This window comes from Falco naumanni, chromosome 8 (assembly GCF_017639655.2).
Source record: "Falco naumanni isolate bFalNau1 chromosome 8, bFalNau1.pat, whole genome shotgun sequence".
Taxonomy (NCBI): domain Eukaryota; kingdom Metazoa; phylum Chordata; class Aves; order Falconiformes; family Falconidae; genus Falco; species Falco naumanni.
The window spans coordinates 40,234,963-40,249,875 of record NC_054061.1 but is presented as its reverse complement, the minus strand read 5'-3'; the positions used below and the strand labels follow the sequence as shown (position 1 = coordinate 40,249,875).

General features: G+C 53.9%; 1 protein-coding gene across 2 annotated transcripts in view; it reads right to left on the bottom strand.

Annotated features, from left to right (window-relative positions):
• LOC121092376 (unconventional myosin-X-like) overlaps window positions 1-9,891 on the bottom strand; it is a 93,619-nt gene extending 83,728 nt beyond the window's left edge. The window contains exon 1 of one of the 2 annotated variants that reach the window (XM_040603287.1): window positions 9,786-9,891. In XM_040603287.1, coding sequence (XP_040459221.1) covers window positions 9,786-9,806 — 21 coding nt within the window. In that variant the 5' untranslated portion in view covers window positions 9,807-9,891. Of the gene's footprint in view, window positions 1-540; window positions 1,230-9,785 lie in introns of those variants that run through there. The other variant, XM_040603289.1, reaches the window with a different exon arrangement.
• Between the last annotated feature and the right edge of the window lie 5,022 nt (window positions 9,892-14,913).

Sequence of the window (14,913 nt, the reverse complement as noted above, 5' to 3'; positions counted from 1 at the left end):
TCACATTCCCCCAGGATGTCCTCTCTCTTCTGGAAACTCCCTTCTTCCCACATACAAGCAAGAATGAACTGCCCCAGCCGCACAGAATTTGAGGGGACAGTTAGCACTGCCTCCCTCTGACAGCACTCACACACCCCACACCTGCAGAACTCCCAGGAACAGCATGCTCAGCAGGGGCACTAACCAGGATGGGCACATCAGTTTTCCAGGAGTTATTCAGAAAGGAAAAGTGCTTTCAGTTGGAAGACACCTTTCAGTGTATGAAAGACGCACACAATTGTCCAGTATTTCCACTACCAGATGTTTTTGTAAAGTTTTCTTTAGAACGAACATGGTGCTCAGCCTCCAGATCTAGCTGCAAACACAACACTACGAGAGGCTCTTGCCTTGGTTTGGGTAACTACCCCCAGTCACTGCTGCAGCCATTCTGCAAGGGGCAGGGATGTCTCAAAAATGTATACCCCTGCACTGTGTGTCCAAGCACAAGATCTCTGTGGGTGCTGTAAGTTTTTCAGCTATAAGTATTGTGTATATACATACCTTTGTCCTCCTGGCATACCATGGCTGTTCAGTGGGTATTAGCCTTCCAAGCCTTGTGTTTTTCCTGACAATGGATCCATACACTCCTAGGCTTGGAAGCAGCATTGCACTGCCAGCTCCTTTCCCAGCCTCAACAGGCTTTGTGGTTGCAAACCACACAGCAGAGACTAGGCTAGAAAGGCCCTTGCAATCCAGACAAAGCCAGGATCCGATTTCAGCAAATGCACTTTTCAACAGATTGATCTAGATGATCATGAATAAGTGATAGGACAGATAAAGAGACTTAGCTAATGGATACAGGATTGGTGGGGAGGGGGAGTCCCTGACACCCTAGACCCATATGGGAAGGAATGCAACCTTGCTGTTTTTCTGATGTCAGTCTGAAATGAAGTCATCCAGCCAGTCCCTGGGTTACAGCTGATCAGCAAAACCTGGACCAGCTGCTGGAAGGGAGGGGGCAGCCCAGGAGGCCACAGGTAAGAGAGACAGAATCAACAACAGCTGAGCTGGCAGCACCCAGCCTGGAGCAGCTAGGAAGAGGAACAATACCTGCAACAGCAGCAGCAGGGATAAGAGAAACAGAAGTCTACTTCTCATTAGGCACAAGGTGACACACTGCAGAGCAAAAACAGACTAGTTTGCACCTGGGGAGGTCCCATAGCTCCCGCATGCTAGCCCACTGAGCCTAGGCAGCTTCTGCAAGCCAGCACAGCTCATGGCACTGAATGCAAAGCTGCAGCTGTGGGTCCTGCTGCTCCAGAGCTGCAGCCCAGGCTGAGCCCATGACTCAGACTAGTCCTGCCAATTAGCAGCCCCATTCCTTACTAATTAAGGAGCAAAGCCATCAGTCTGCCAGCAGCTCTGCAGAATAGCAGTATCAGGAAAAGGCTTGTGCGTTTTAAATCATTTAAAAGCAGTTTGTCACTTCTGGTCACTGATGTATATGCACTGCTTCCCACCCCTCTTTCACCTCCCCCTCCCATCTGTTCTGTTCCTCTCTCCTCCCCCAGTTTGGCTGCTGTACAGCTTCTCTTCTCCCCACTCTCCTGCACATCTCCCAGCTTCAGATATCCCCCAGGAAATGCCTGGTCCTTGAAAGTAATTATTGATATTCTCAAAGGAGCAACCACCCACTACAGCAACCACAGAAGCTCTTTGCCAATAGAGTGGAGGGAGTGAACCCCCAACTTTCTGCACGCTTCAAGGCTGCCCTTTGCCTTGAGGACAAGGTGCACAGAGGGGAAGCAGGTATGTAGCCTTCCAAACTTCACTGCAAGCTCTCTCCAGGCTCAGTTCAAGATGAGCTGCCACTGCAATTCCACCGCAGGCAGTAGCGTCACTGTTCTCCTTAGGTGAAGCAACAGTTCTACAGAGTTTGCAAGCACCTAGGAACTTCTCACCAGCCTCAAAAACGTATACTAAATTTAGTTCTGTTCATAAATGCCAGCACCACTTTCATGCATTCTCTACAAGCTCTTCCCCACCTAAAACCTGAATTAAAACAAGTTGTTCCCTAGAGCACATTACTCACATGGGTATCTACAGATGTGTATTTCCTGCCTCTGAATATCACAGACACATCACAGCAACACTGGCTTTCCCACACCTTCTCAGTAGCCCTGAAAAGGAGGCAACATGGCATGTGCAAAAGCCCAGCCTGGCTCTAGCAAAACTTCCCCTGACCAGCTAGCGGCTCCAAACTGAGCAAGTGAAGAGCTGAGCTTAGCTTAGCCTGCCCTGCCCTCAACTTGGATATCGATGTGGGTCTCCTCTCCCTCTTGCCACCAAATAAACAGTGAGGCAGCTTCCTTACAGCTCCATCCGTCTCTCAAATTTGGCCAGTGGCTCAGGGCTGAAGCTGGGCTGATGGACAGCTGAATGGCATTCAAGGTCCACAGAGAGCTCAAGGCCTCAGGAAGCCACAGGGATACAGCAGTCCATCACAGAGACACGAGCTTCAGCATCATGCCTCTGAGCAGCCACAATGCAATGTGTTTTGTAAAAACCTTCGATAGGAGCCCTGAAACATTGTTTCTTCTGCAATGTTTATTATGGATAATTTAGGAATAATTTTCTTGCAGTCAGAGGTGGAGGAACAGAGGAATTCAACCCACCTTCTCTCCATTATTTTCTGCTCTTTTGCCATGTCTTCACCTATTTGTCATTTCACTAATAAAGTAATCTCAGTTTTTTAAAACTCTTCGCAAGAAACATTTTCCTGATGTTTGATCGTCCTCAGTGTCTTTCTCTCAAACAGCACCCAGAAAGCAACCGGAGTGCCTCTGAGCTGGGATGCACTGCCAGCTGATCTGAAATAAGAGTGGAAGTGGGAAAACAGCACACATGAGTAAGAAGTTGGGAGACAGTAAAGACAGTAGAGTCTATGTTTCACTATTTTCTAAAATCATCGGGGACAAAGACATGTGCTAGTAGCGGCATCCAACTACTAGATAGGGATGTCAGCACTATGAATAACGATGGAGGCATGCAGAAGTTTTTAATAAACATCCCTGGAAAGCACCCCTCTTGCATCACACTGAGATGCTGAAGTGCTTTCCCGTATATTAGTAAATGGAAAGGACGTAAAACATTTTGAAAATCAACAGGTCCAAGAGTTCCCAGAGATCTGTCCAATAAAGTTTCTTACCAGCTGATACTAATTTTTTATAAGCCTGGTAATGCTGAGGAAAATCCAAGAGACTGAAAAGGTCAGAGCCTAAATGGGGGCAATAGCAGGATTATCCCAAGTAACCATGGGTTGCTTAGTCTGAGAACTCCAGGGAAAACACAGTGGTTTTGCCCTCAGCTTTTTCAGCTGAAGGATACTCTAGCTTTTATCGTTGTCCAGTGCCAGTCAACACGTAGAAAGAAGTCTAGTCAAAAAGACTTCCTCCTTCTTTGCACCCAAGCATAAGAGGTAAGTAGGACAGCAACAGACTCTCATGGCATTGCTCATGAAGAACACAGTATTCTGAAAAAAGTGAGCCCTTGAAGAGCAAACAGCAGCAAAGGGATCCCAAAACAGTTGTTATGAATGGGGAAAATCATGACTAATTGCATGAGTTTCTATCAAAACTTTGCAGAGACAGGGTCAGTGCTGTTTGGTATCCTCATCAAGGGCCTAAAGTCAAAAGTAGTGCTGAGAGTACTAGCAGATGCCAACATCTGGTAGATCAGTAAGCACCCACAAGGGTGAGACCATCAGAGCTGTGTGGATTCCACAGCCGCTTGTTTGAAACAAAATGGGATTAAAATACAGCCAAACTGAAAGGTCAGCTTCAGGAGAGAAGGAATGCAAGGAGCACTTCAAACAGAGGAATGACTTCTGGAAAGTCACAGACCCAAAGAGGATTGAGAGTTGCTGAACAGAAACTCCCAGGACATTTGGTTGCAACAAGAGCTGATATGCGTGTCTGGGATGTATAAACAGGAGTAAGGAAGTTTACTACTTACTTATGCTTTGAGATGTGAGAAAGAAGCCTTCAGAAGAAAATCTAAAAAATCCAAGTCATTTTTGCTATTCAGAAAGATCCCTTGTAATGCAAAAGTACTTGTGGAAATGTTAAAGTCATTATGTAGATTTGCCAGAGCTAGGGCTGCCCTATCTAGCCCAGACACTGATAGCGGAGGAGACCACAGCAGCATGTGGCCCAGCATGAGCTACAAACCTCAACCTCCCTCCCTGCATACTCAACTCTGCCGAGAGGACAGGGCTGCCGGCAGTACTGAGACCACTGCTCTGCTACCTGCTGTCTCACCTTTGCCAGCAGCCCAGTGCTGGAGTAAAATTCGTTGCAGACAGAGAAGTTATTTGGGACACAAAAACTCCCATGAAGCAGAAGAAAAGTAGGACCCAAAAATCAATGGAACTGCCAGACACTTAAGAAATTAAGCAGGATTTATTTTAAAACAAGGTTGTGTAACCACTTGAAGAAACTGCAAAAGCAGGGAATCCTCCAGAAATAAGAAGCTTTTCCGGAAAGTGTGATTCAGCCAGATCTTAATCATTGGCTCAAGACGCAGGTAACAGGAATAAACAGGACTAATACACAGACCTGGCCCTAACCCTAATTCCCACCTTCTCATCACATATGCTGATCACTGTATCTACAAGAGGCCCCACCACTGGTTCGGTTGCTACAATAATTATTGCATTTTTAATGACAGGAGTCAAGAGTCCCCCAAACGCTGTGCCAAGTGGTGCATGGCAGACAGGCCCTCCGTAGGTTTTTTTCCTGGGACTTGGCTCTACAGCGCTGCTGAACAGTGTGCAATCTCAGATGGAAATGAGGAGATAGAACTGCAGAGCTTAGGGTAACTGGAGGATAACCAGGAAACCCAGACTCACATAAGTTTCGGTCTTAATGATCACATTTAAATAGCTCGCACATTCTCCTTAAAGTAAAATGGGAAATAGGAAATTGCAAAACATTTGTGATTATTATGAAAAAAAAAAAAAAAAAAAGAGGCAAGAAGTGAAGCAAGAGCAGTACAAGGTGGTTATGGAGGCACTGATGGGCAGCTGCAGGCTGGCCCAGGGAGACGCAGCTTCCCTTCACGTGGGGGCTCCCACCCAGCGCCTGCACCAGCCCACCCTCATGTCGCTGATAGGATGTGACAAGGCTGCAGCTCACGCAGCCTGGCTCCAGATGAATGCCCTAAGGAGGGAGGTAACAGGACTCCCTCTCTTCTGCCAGACACTTCTTCATGCCACCTTTGTCACAAGAGCTTTCTTCCCCACAATTTCTGCTCCAGAACACAGCAGCCAGGCCCTTTTGCCCTACATCTGCCTCCTTATCATTCTGAACAGCTTTGAGGAGATGCAGCCGGGATGGAGGGAACATCCATGCTATGCTAGCCCCACAGATATCTTCAAGGACAGTGCTATTTCTCTTTAGCTGAACTATGCAGCCTAATTAAACAGAGAGGGGTTGTTCTGTTTGGTATTGACTCAGAAAGCATTACATATGCAGCATGCATGTAATAGTCAGCATTTCTCTGTCTCTTCCCAGTGTCTCTGGATCCTCTTTTCTAAGAGGTTACAATATTCTCGATAAACTAGGAGGTCATCAGGGAAAGTTGGCAAAGCACATGTTCCTCAGGGGAGGAGAAGGGCCTGGTGGGCATACTCCTTCACGGAGCAGTCTCACTGCTGAAGAAGATGATGTTCTATCTACCGTTTCTTTCCAAGACGGCATTTTCCTAAACCAACAGTTGTTAACACATGGCCACTCAGCTCACTGTTATCTGGAAAGACAGCACATCACTCATGGTCAGCGTCACCCAAGTTAGCTGAACCATTTCCCTCATCTCAGACAAGAGTCTCTGGAAGGATTCTCCAGGACATCCGGCCACACTTTTCTCTCACAGGAACTCCACCTTCTCCCAACTGCAGGAAGTGTGAGAGGGCAAACCAAGCTATTGAAGAAACCTAATCCAGCATGCCATGTATTAGCCCTCCCCACCCAGCACAAGCTGGCCTCCCTGGGGACACTGAATGATGTAGCCAGGCAGCTTCAATAGAGACCTCTAAACTGGTGAGGATTGCATGTGCAACCAAAAATCAGACTAGTCCTGTACCTGCTGCACCCACGAATGAGACAGGCTCCACGCTGCAAAGATGCATTCGCAGGCAAGTCCCTTCAGTTCTTCTCCTTACCCATGTACTCTGCAAATGTTTACACACATGATTTCCACCAGGACTAAGGAGCCATTGGATGCCTGGAGGACAGCCTGTATAGTTGGACATCACATGACCAGCCAATGGCCACACTCTCCAGACTAGCTGATGGCTTTGTGGAGCAGTCAGATACTTCCAGTTGCATCAAGTAGTCAGCACACTCACACAGCAGCCAGGGCAAAGCTGCCAGAGCAAAAGAGACCTCGCAGAGCTGCTTGCTCCCCACCTCATTTTGGGGCCAAGAAAGCAGCTCAGATGCATGCATAGTGGTAACTCGGGTAGCCCTTGTACTCTTTCACGGACTTTACTCTGAGGCTCCCTCCTGGTCTGCATGCATCCCTGGGGGAAGTGGCTCCTCTCCCCAACCCCAACTTCATAGTAGATGTCCCAGGCCACAAAGAAGAGAAGGGCTGCATCCGAGGGAGGATGGGGGACAGTAAGTGAAGACCAGGCCAGCTGTACAGAGGACAGTTCAGACCAGCACAGCTGTGCAGGACATGAGCACATGATCCCCCCTGCCTTTCTCTCCCCATCTCAGAAAGCTTAAGAACTGGGGCGGGTTATTTTACAACACAGATGAAAAAGCATTGCAGTTCACCAAAACAGCAATGAGGAAAACTGTTTAATACTTAAAATGCCAGCATTTCTGGGCCAGTGGCACATGAGCAGAAGGAGAAGGGTGTCTGTGGCTCCACTAGATGATGCTCAGTGCAGACTGACCATGGGGCTGTGCCAGCTGGTCACTTCAACTGGAGAGCAGAGGGATGGGATGGGATGGGAGAAGTGTCTCCTTTAACCCTGGCCACAACATTTCTGCTCCTCAGGGGGAATTGGAGAGCGAGTCACATCCTCTGTGTCACCCGACATCCTGCCCACACTCCAGACACGCAGGGAAGCCATCATCCGTCACTGCGCCACAGCCCTGGCCTCCAGGGCCCCTCCTCCCTGTCTGGGCACAGGACTCACTGCAGCAGCCAAGAAAGGAGACGGTGGAGCTCACACACCTCGGCTTCCTCTGCTCATACCCAGCTGGAGCAAAAGCGTCATTCATCACATCTCTGAGCCATGCTGCACACCAGACCTCAGATGGCAGAGGCACACATCTTTGTGCTGTGCCACTTGCTGAGGATGAAGGCTTTCTAATCTGGCTGACTTGGGATGCCGCAGGGGAAGGGTGGCAGCAGCAGCACACACCCTGCCAGCTTGCTGTCCCTGGGGTCAGCAGTCAGAGGAGGGCATGGCATATAGGAGGCCCTTCAGCAGCGTCAATCTGGCACAACCTGCCAAAACTATTCCCCCCCTTTGGCAGAGCCAGGACAATAAGTAGGTTGAACCCATCACTAAACCACCTATCGTAGATAAACTTCAAAGACTAGGAACTCCTTTGGTCTCAGGCATGCCGAGGGAGGAACCAGCGAAGCTGGGAAGCCCCATGACATCCCCACCTAACCTCAGACACTGACCACATTGCTGAGCATGGCATCTAAATGCTGCAAGCACAGCATGGTAGCCTGCTAAGGCAAGACCAACAACACACCAGGGTTTAAGCTATTCATTGTAAGGGATTACATGCATCCCCAGGGAGAAGCTTGGCTTCTGCTGCAGCAGAAAGAGGTGGAGCAACTCCCTTCTGCTCAAGGGTTGCCCTCCCACCAAGAACCCCCCATGGAGAATGAGGAAGAGTGGCGGGGGTGCAGCAAATGCCAAACATTCCCGCTCTGGGGAAGCCAGTTCCCTCTCTCCCACCCCCACTGCCTTTCCTGCAAAGCAAAGCTTGATGCTTTCCCACACATGCTCACCCCAGCTCTCCAGCCTTGGCCACCTTGCTTCGCCAGGGTTTAAGCCCACATGATCAAAAAGAGAGGTAAGCCTCTGTAACAGAGATGTGAGAGCCTCTGGCTTCACCACTGCCCCTCAGCCCTTCCCTGGAAATCCCTGTTTCTCCAGATACTGGCAGAATCACGCCTGGACAAGTAGAGTTGGACAATGCAGGCAGTCCTCTGCTGGGTGCTACTTGCCGAGACACGCACCTCTGGGCATCCCCTCTCCAGCCTCCCAGACCCATCAGGTGCCTCAGGCTCTTTGGTGGCTACTCCTGTTGCAAGAAGCCAGGAGGTTCCTGATGACAGAGAGATGGGCACAAAGGCTCTGGTGAAATGGCCCTTTGGGAAACCCTGGCTTCCATCCGATTAGACACGAGGCGGCCCAGGCTTCCAGGAGCAGCAGGTTAATCAGTTAATGGCTGAAAGGATCCCTAGCGATGTGCTGCGCATGCCACAGGGCAGCCCCAGCCGAACAGTCCCCAGGGCAGCCACTCCTTCCTCTGGGGCCAGATCTAGGCAAGCATCTGTTCTGATAACGAAAGTGCTTCACCAGGGAGGGGACAGGCCTGAGCCCATCAGCTGCTCCAGCCCACAGACACTGGGCTGCTCCCAGGAGGCTGCCAGTTCCCCCCCCCTGCCGCACTCAGGACCAGGACGTGGCAACGGCCAGGCACTGGGACACCAAGGCAGGGTCCAAGTGCGGTGGATAGCTGATGCCCCTGGCCCCAAACAGGAGGCTTTCAGGGCTCAGCCGCAGACCTCAGGATGGCCCTGTCACCTCACGGTGCCTGCCGTGCCCACTGCCCATGTCACGGGTACCCGCTGCTGCCCATGAGGCCAGCAAGGGCTGCCCCAGCCTTGCACCCCATTGCCCCTCACAAGCAAAGGCAGCGTCAGGCTGGGCTGGAAACCTGTGCATGCTCAGACAAGGAAAGAGGCAGAGAGAATATTGGGGGGTCTGGGGTGTGCACAGCACCGGGCCACGTGCATTAAGGCTGCACATCACTCCCCCCGCACCCCCTGAGCAGCACAATGCCCGACCCGGCTGTTGCAAACACCCAAGGGCAGGGCGCGGGAGCTGAGCCCGCGGCTCACAGCAGCCTGGCCCCGAAGGAGCCCCTGCCCGCCGGCGAGAAGGTGACCGGGCAGAGCACCGGGAGGCAGGGGGCTGAGGCGGCCGCTGCCTCCCGCTGCACGTTCCTCACCGGCTCGGCCGTGGCCCGGTGCCACGTGCGGAGAGGCGAGCTGCGACACGCACACACAGGCAGGGGCTGGCTCCGGACCCTTCAGTCGCTCCAGGGGATCAAAGCAGCCGGCGAGCCGTCTCTGGGCAGCCATGACTATCCTGCGACAAATCCTCTCCTCCCGCGAGCAGCCCTCAGCCTGGCTCGCTGGAACCGCGCTCCGCTCGGGCTCTGCCCCCGCAGCCCCGCCAGGCTCCCGGTGCCGCGCCGGGTGCTCCCGGGAGCGCTGGGGCACGACCCGCCGCCCCTCGGCGCCCAGCAAAGCGCAGCCGGGGCTGCCCGGGCGAGGGGCAGAGGGGCCGCGGCGAGCCCCGCGGGGAGCGCGGCGTCCCACGGCTCCAGGGGCGCAGCCGGCCCGGGGCAGCGCCCGGCGGCCCCCAGCCCGGGCACGGCGCTCCGATGCTCGTCCCGCCCCGGCACCCGGCCCCGCCGGCCGCCGCCCGCCCGCGCCCCCAGCCCCGGGCCGGGCCGAGCAGCCCCGCCGCCGCCGCTGCCCACCTGGCAGAGGGAGGCGTCCATCGGCGCTCTCGCCGCGCAGGGAGCGCTGCCGGCCGGCTCTCAGCGCCGCATCGCCGCGGCCGGGCAGGCACGGCTCGCCGGCCCCCGCGCCGCGCTGGCTCCGCCTCGCCGGCCGCGGGCAGCGGGGAGCGGCCGGGCCGCCCCGCTCCGCCCCGCTCCGCCCCGCTCCGGGGCGCGGGGGAGCGCGGCCGCTGCGGCTGCGGCTGCGGCTGCGGCTTCGGCTGCGGCTGCGGCGGGGCCGGCCGGCCTGGTGCCTGCCGGAGCGTGCGGGAGCAGCGGAGCGGGTGGCGCTGGCTGCGGCGGCGCCAGCATCTCGGGAGGGGGATGCCGAGAAGGGCCTGGGGTGCGGGAGGGGCCGGCTGAGCCCGAGCGGCCGGTGCCACCCGCGGACGGGCAGCGAGGAAGGGGCGCCAGCTCTGTGCACAGCCGGAGCAGCCGAGGGCCGGCTTCGGCAGGACAACCGATGTCATCTGGAACAGCAAACATTCTGGGTTTGGGTCCCTTCGGCAGGTCATCGTAGCACGACACAGTGAGAGGGACCATTAACGGGGATCTTGGTAGAGCTGCATAGTTACAGTCTCCGAGATCTGGCGCAGAGCAAGGGGCTGGGTGAAAGAAGTGTGGCCAGATCATAGCCGGGTACCTGCACTGTGAGGGTGTTTCTTGCAGTAAGAAATTATTTATTTATTCTGAAAGAAAGGACATTTAGTGGGTGTGGGGAGAGGGGCACCACAGGTTTTTGGGTTTGGTTATTTTTGTCAGTAATATGCTTTTTAAACTGTTTAAAACATAGAGAGGGTTCTGAGGGAGATGGCAGCGTCTTGTCCAATCTCTGCCACAAGACAGTCACACCTCGGTCACTGTCTAACCTGTGATGACCACCCCCACCAGCCTCTTCCACCTTCACTATCTGGCTAAGGTTTCCCAATACAGGAGTTGCTGTCAGTTCGTCTTCCATTTTGATACCAGGTCAGTGGGAGCTACCCTGGGCATGACTCTCCAGCCTCTTCTGTACTTGCACTGGATTAGCTTAATCTATACCACTTTCCCTGTCTTATGAAAACATCAGCAAGACAGCGCCAGAAGCCTGACTACCGTCCTTATCTCACATCTAATACTTCTATCCGCAAGGCCAATTACCCTGTTAGTGAAGGGGATTAGATCAACTCAACAGTGTCCTTGACAGTGCTCTCTGCAGCCACACATTTGTCATCAGGCTGCTTCTGCCATGGCCAGCCTTGTCCCCACAGGAGGACGGTTCCTCTCCTGCTATTGCCGCTTCTGCAAACCATTTTGGCTGTTCACCTTCTCTCTTCTAGGTGGTGACCAGCGGGCCGTGGAGTTCCTCACAGCCATGGGAAAGTTGAGAAGCACACCACTCCTTTACTTCTGCCTGCCTGCCAACCATCTCCACTGGCAGGCATCTCCAGCACCCCATGTCCCCTCTCAGACTTCTCCAGTGGATAAACTTTGGCAGAGGTTCCTGTCATCCAGGGCTGGGTTGCCCATCAAGGCATGACCCTCACAGCCGGATGTCAAGGGAGGTCTGGCAATGGAGTGGCAAACCTATTCCCAGCAAACACCAGGCAACCCAAATGCGCTCATAAACTCAGCACCTTACCCTTGTTTCCCAGGCCAGAGTCCTTGTGAGCTCCCCTTCCCTTTCCTGTTCATCAGCTCCCAGAGAGTGCTGCAAGGTTGTGTTTCCACACACACCATGGAAAACATTTCTAAGCCACTAACTTTGCAGTTTTCAGCACAGTGACAGTGGTGCAGCACACGTATTACTGGGCTGTGAGGGAGCAGTTGCTGTTCCAGTCTGACAGACCTCTCTGCAGCTCTGAGGCAGGGGGCTAACAGGGCTTGGAAAGCCCAGGGTAAGGAACTAAAGTTTCAAAAGACAAGGATTTTAATATTAACACTACTGTCCAGTGACGCCTTCTAAGAGGGAAGAAGAAGGTGGCTCAAGCCAGTCTTCAGAACAAAGTAGCTTTCCAAACTATCCAGGCAATAAACATGGGACTCCTCAAACAGAGCAGCAGTGACTGATGCTGTAAGCCTTGTGCTCTATCAGCCTAGTAGGAAAGGTGGCAAGAAACTTGATAAGAAGCTTATGCCAGGTATTTTCTCCTTTCTGTCATGGGATTAAGTCGCTAGACCTACATTCATACAGCCCAGCTGGAAACAGCGATGTCTCTGAACTCTCTCTAGGTGCTGCTGGCTGGAAAGGGGTGGCTACAAACATCTGCTTCTTCACAGAGCTTTGATAAGTAGGTGAATGCTGACTCACCATCGCTAGCTGCTCGGACACTGCCATCACGACATGTCTGGCACCTCACCTCTGCCAGCCCTGGCAGCTCCAGGGCTGACTGCCACATTAGCAACGTGATGAACGCGAAGCAGTCAGCAAGGGCTTGCACGGGCCTCACCATGCAGGAAGAGCCTGGGACCCCTCTCCAGCCCATCAGTCCCGTTGCCCCCCTCGAGGCTGCCTGCTGCCCTGGGACTGGCACAGTCACTGCCCATGTGTTCGTTAGCAATGCCAGCAACCCAGCAAGCTCCCAGCCCTCCTGTCAGCCCAACTGCAGACGGCACAGGAGCCAGGGTGCCACGGCTGTTCTCCTCCGCTTGATGGCGGAGAGCTGGGCTCTGGCAGAGGAGAGCCGGGGTGGGCGGATGCCAGGGGGTCTGGGCGATGAGCTGTACTTGCATCCGCGAAAGGAGCAGCCCCCGGTGCTGCAGGCGGCAGGGCCCCGCACCCAGTCCTGGCGGCAGCAGACAGTGAGTCAGCTTCCTGCTGGGCTTTCCACACCAAGCGAAGGTCGGCGGAGGACTGGCAGGAACAAGCCGAGGCAGGAATTCCTCCTGGACAGCAGACAATATCCTAATTTCCTCCTCTGCCACGGGTCTGGCACACGGCTGGGAGGCGGGCAGGCCAGCATGTCCCCACTGCAGGCAGAGAGCATCTGCCAGGCTTGCTCTCCCATCGCCTGCGAAGGAATGAGCTGTGACACCTCTGCTACAGGTGCCACCTCCCCAATGGCTCCTCAGAGCTGCGCTCATAGGGTGGGGAACTCTTGTCCTCTGCCATCATCCCTGGGATGATCTCATTCAGAAGATCCAGCAGCATGATACCTTGGACCCAGCAGGAGGCACAGAGAGGCACAGATGCCGGAGGAGGGCACCTGTGCTCTGCCGTGCATTGCCACCATTGCAGCCCCCACCACCAGGCCCTGCTGCTTTGCCAGGGCCACCAAATCCCACCTTGCCCACAGCACAGGGCAGCCATAAGAGGGTTCTCCAAAAGGGGAGAGTTACTGGGAAGCAGTAATCAAAAAATCGAGCCTGTCCCCTTGCAGGAGTAGCCTGACTGTGGCAGAGCACCAGACACTGATGCACTCACCCAACGCAAGCAGCATGTGTGCGAGGGGAAGGGGACAAACAGCAAGGCGTGCATTGACCCTGCAGCTCTGGCCCCCTCCTTGCTCCAGTTTCACAGTTGCTTGAAACCGCCTTAAAAATCGGCTCTTGAAAAGGGCAGTTCCCCCCTCCTCTCATTTCCAGCCTGTGGGGAGCCTGGCCACAGCTCAGACCTCGGGGCGGTCCCATCAGGCCAGCTCAGGCTCGGACTGCCTGAACTCAGTGTGAAGCTGCAGACCTCTCCTCCTGCCCCACTGCTCGCAAGCCAGCCCCATCCCCTGCAAGGTGAAGATGGTAGCAATCAAAGCCATGCCAAAGCTCTCCCTGCCTGCGTCTGCTCTGGGACTCTGTGGCAAGAATTAGCGCAAGCTCCTTAGGGACAGGATCATGTTTGTACCAGATGTGTCTCTGCTCCAGAGGAATGTGATTAAAGCTGCCTGGAGAGGCTTTCACAGGGTCACACCAAGCACTGTGACACCTGCTCCCCCAGAGAGCAGGAGTGTGAGGGGGAGCCCTCCTGACAAGGGGGGACAATGCCAGGGTAGGGGTTGTTTATCTGTCCTGGGCACCCTGCTGGCTCCTGTCTCACTTCAGCCACCACTAGCAGAGAGGCTGTCTCGCTGCAAGGCAGAGCACTGATTTTGCACACTACAGAGCCTAGGCCAAGGATGGCTGCACCCCTGCTTAGTCTGACCACAGCAGGAAAAGCTTTCTATCCCATCCAGGCACAGGAATGGCCTCCAGGGCTGTCCTTTCCCCGTATGTCAGGAAAACAGGATGTCGTCTTCATTTTCAGCCCAAGCACAAGAGCAGAGAGCTGTAGCAGATGGGCCCAGAGGGTGGATGCTGGGAACATGCACCCCACTGTCACCGTGAGCCACCCCTCGGCCTCTGAAGCATCCTCCCAAGCTGTGTCACTGGGACCAGCACTAGCTGTGACTTTTTACCAGCCCCGCATGCACTTGGCCATGCTGGACGGACCAAACCCATAATCAGGTATCACCAGCTTTCTCTGCAGATAGGGGTCCTGGTTTTGTCCCTCCTGCCCAACCCTTCCCTCCCTCCCCTGCCTCATCCCAGGCCATACATCCAGCTCCCAGCAGCGACAAGCCAAATTTCCCTGCCACTGCACACTTCGTGCTGCCACAGCGTTTCTTGGGGCCAGATCATATCCTCGTGTGGCTTTTTTACACCTGGGTCATGAGAAATGCAGTCCTGGCGGCGAGAATAAGAGAGCTGAGCTGCACAAGGCTATAATTACAGTTGGAACATGTGGAGATGAGGCCAGCCAAGCGCATCCACCTAATTTCCTCTCCTATTAAGCCTGCCCTGCTTTTGTTTGATCCAGACCAAGCCTTGCTATTAACGGTGTGATGCTGTGGAGGTTACAGATGGCTCTGTTACAAACAGCCTTGTGGATTCTGCTCAACCAAATATCTAAGCAGGGCTTTGCTTGCAGAAACCATCGCTACGGGATTCATGCTGTAGAAAGTGTGTCAGCCAGCTGTGGTGCAGGCATTTCCTAGACTGGGCTGGTTTACCATCTACCGGTAGCTTTTTGTCTCTGGCTGCACGATAAACCCAGGCAAGCAAGGCAGGAGGTTAAATGGTGTCATATCATTACTCCTGGCTGTGGCCAAGGTCTGCTGATGGGTGCTGGTAGCTGGAGCTCAGTACATTTCCTCTT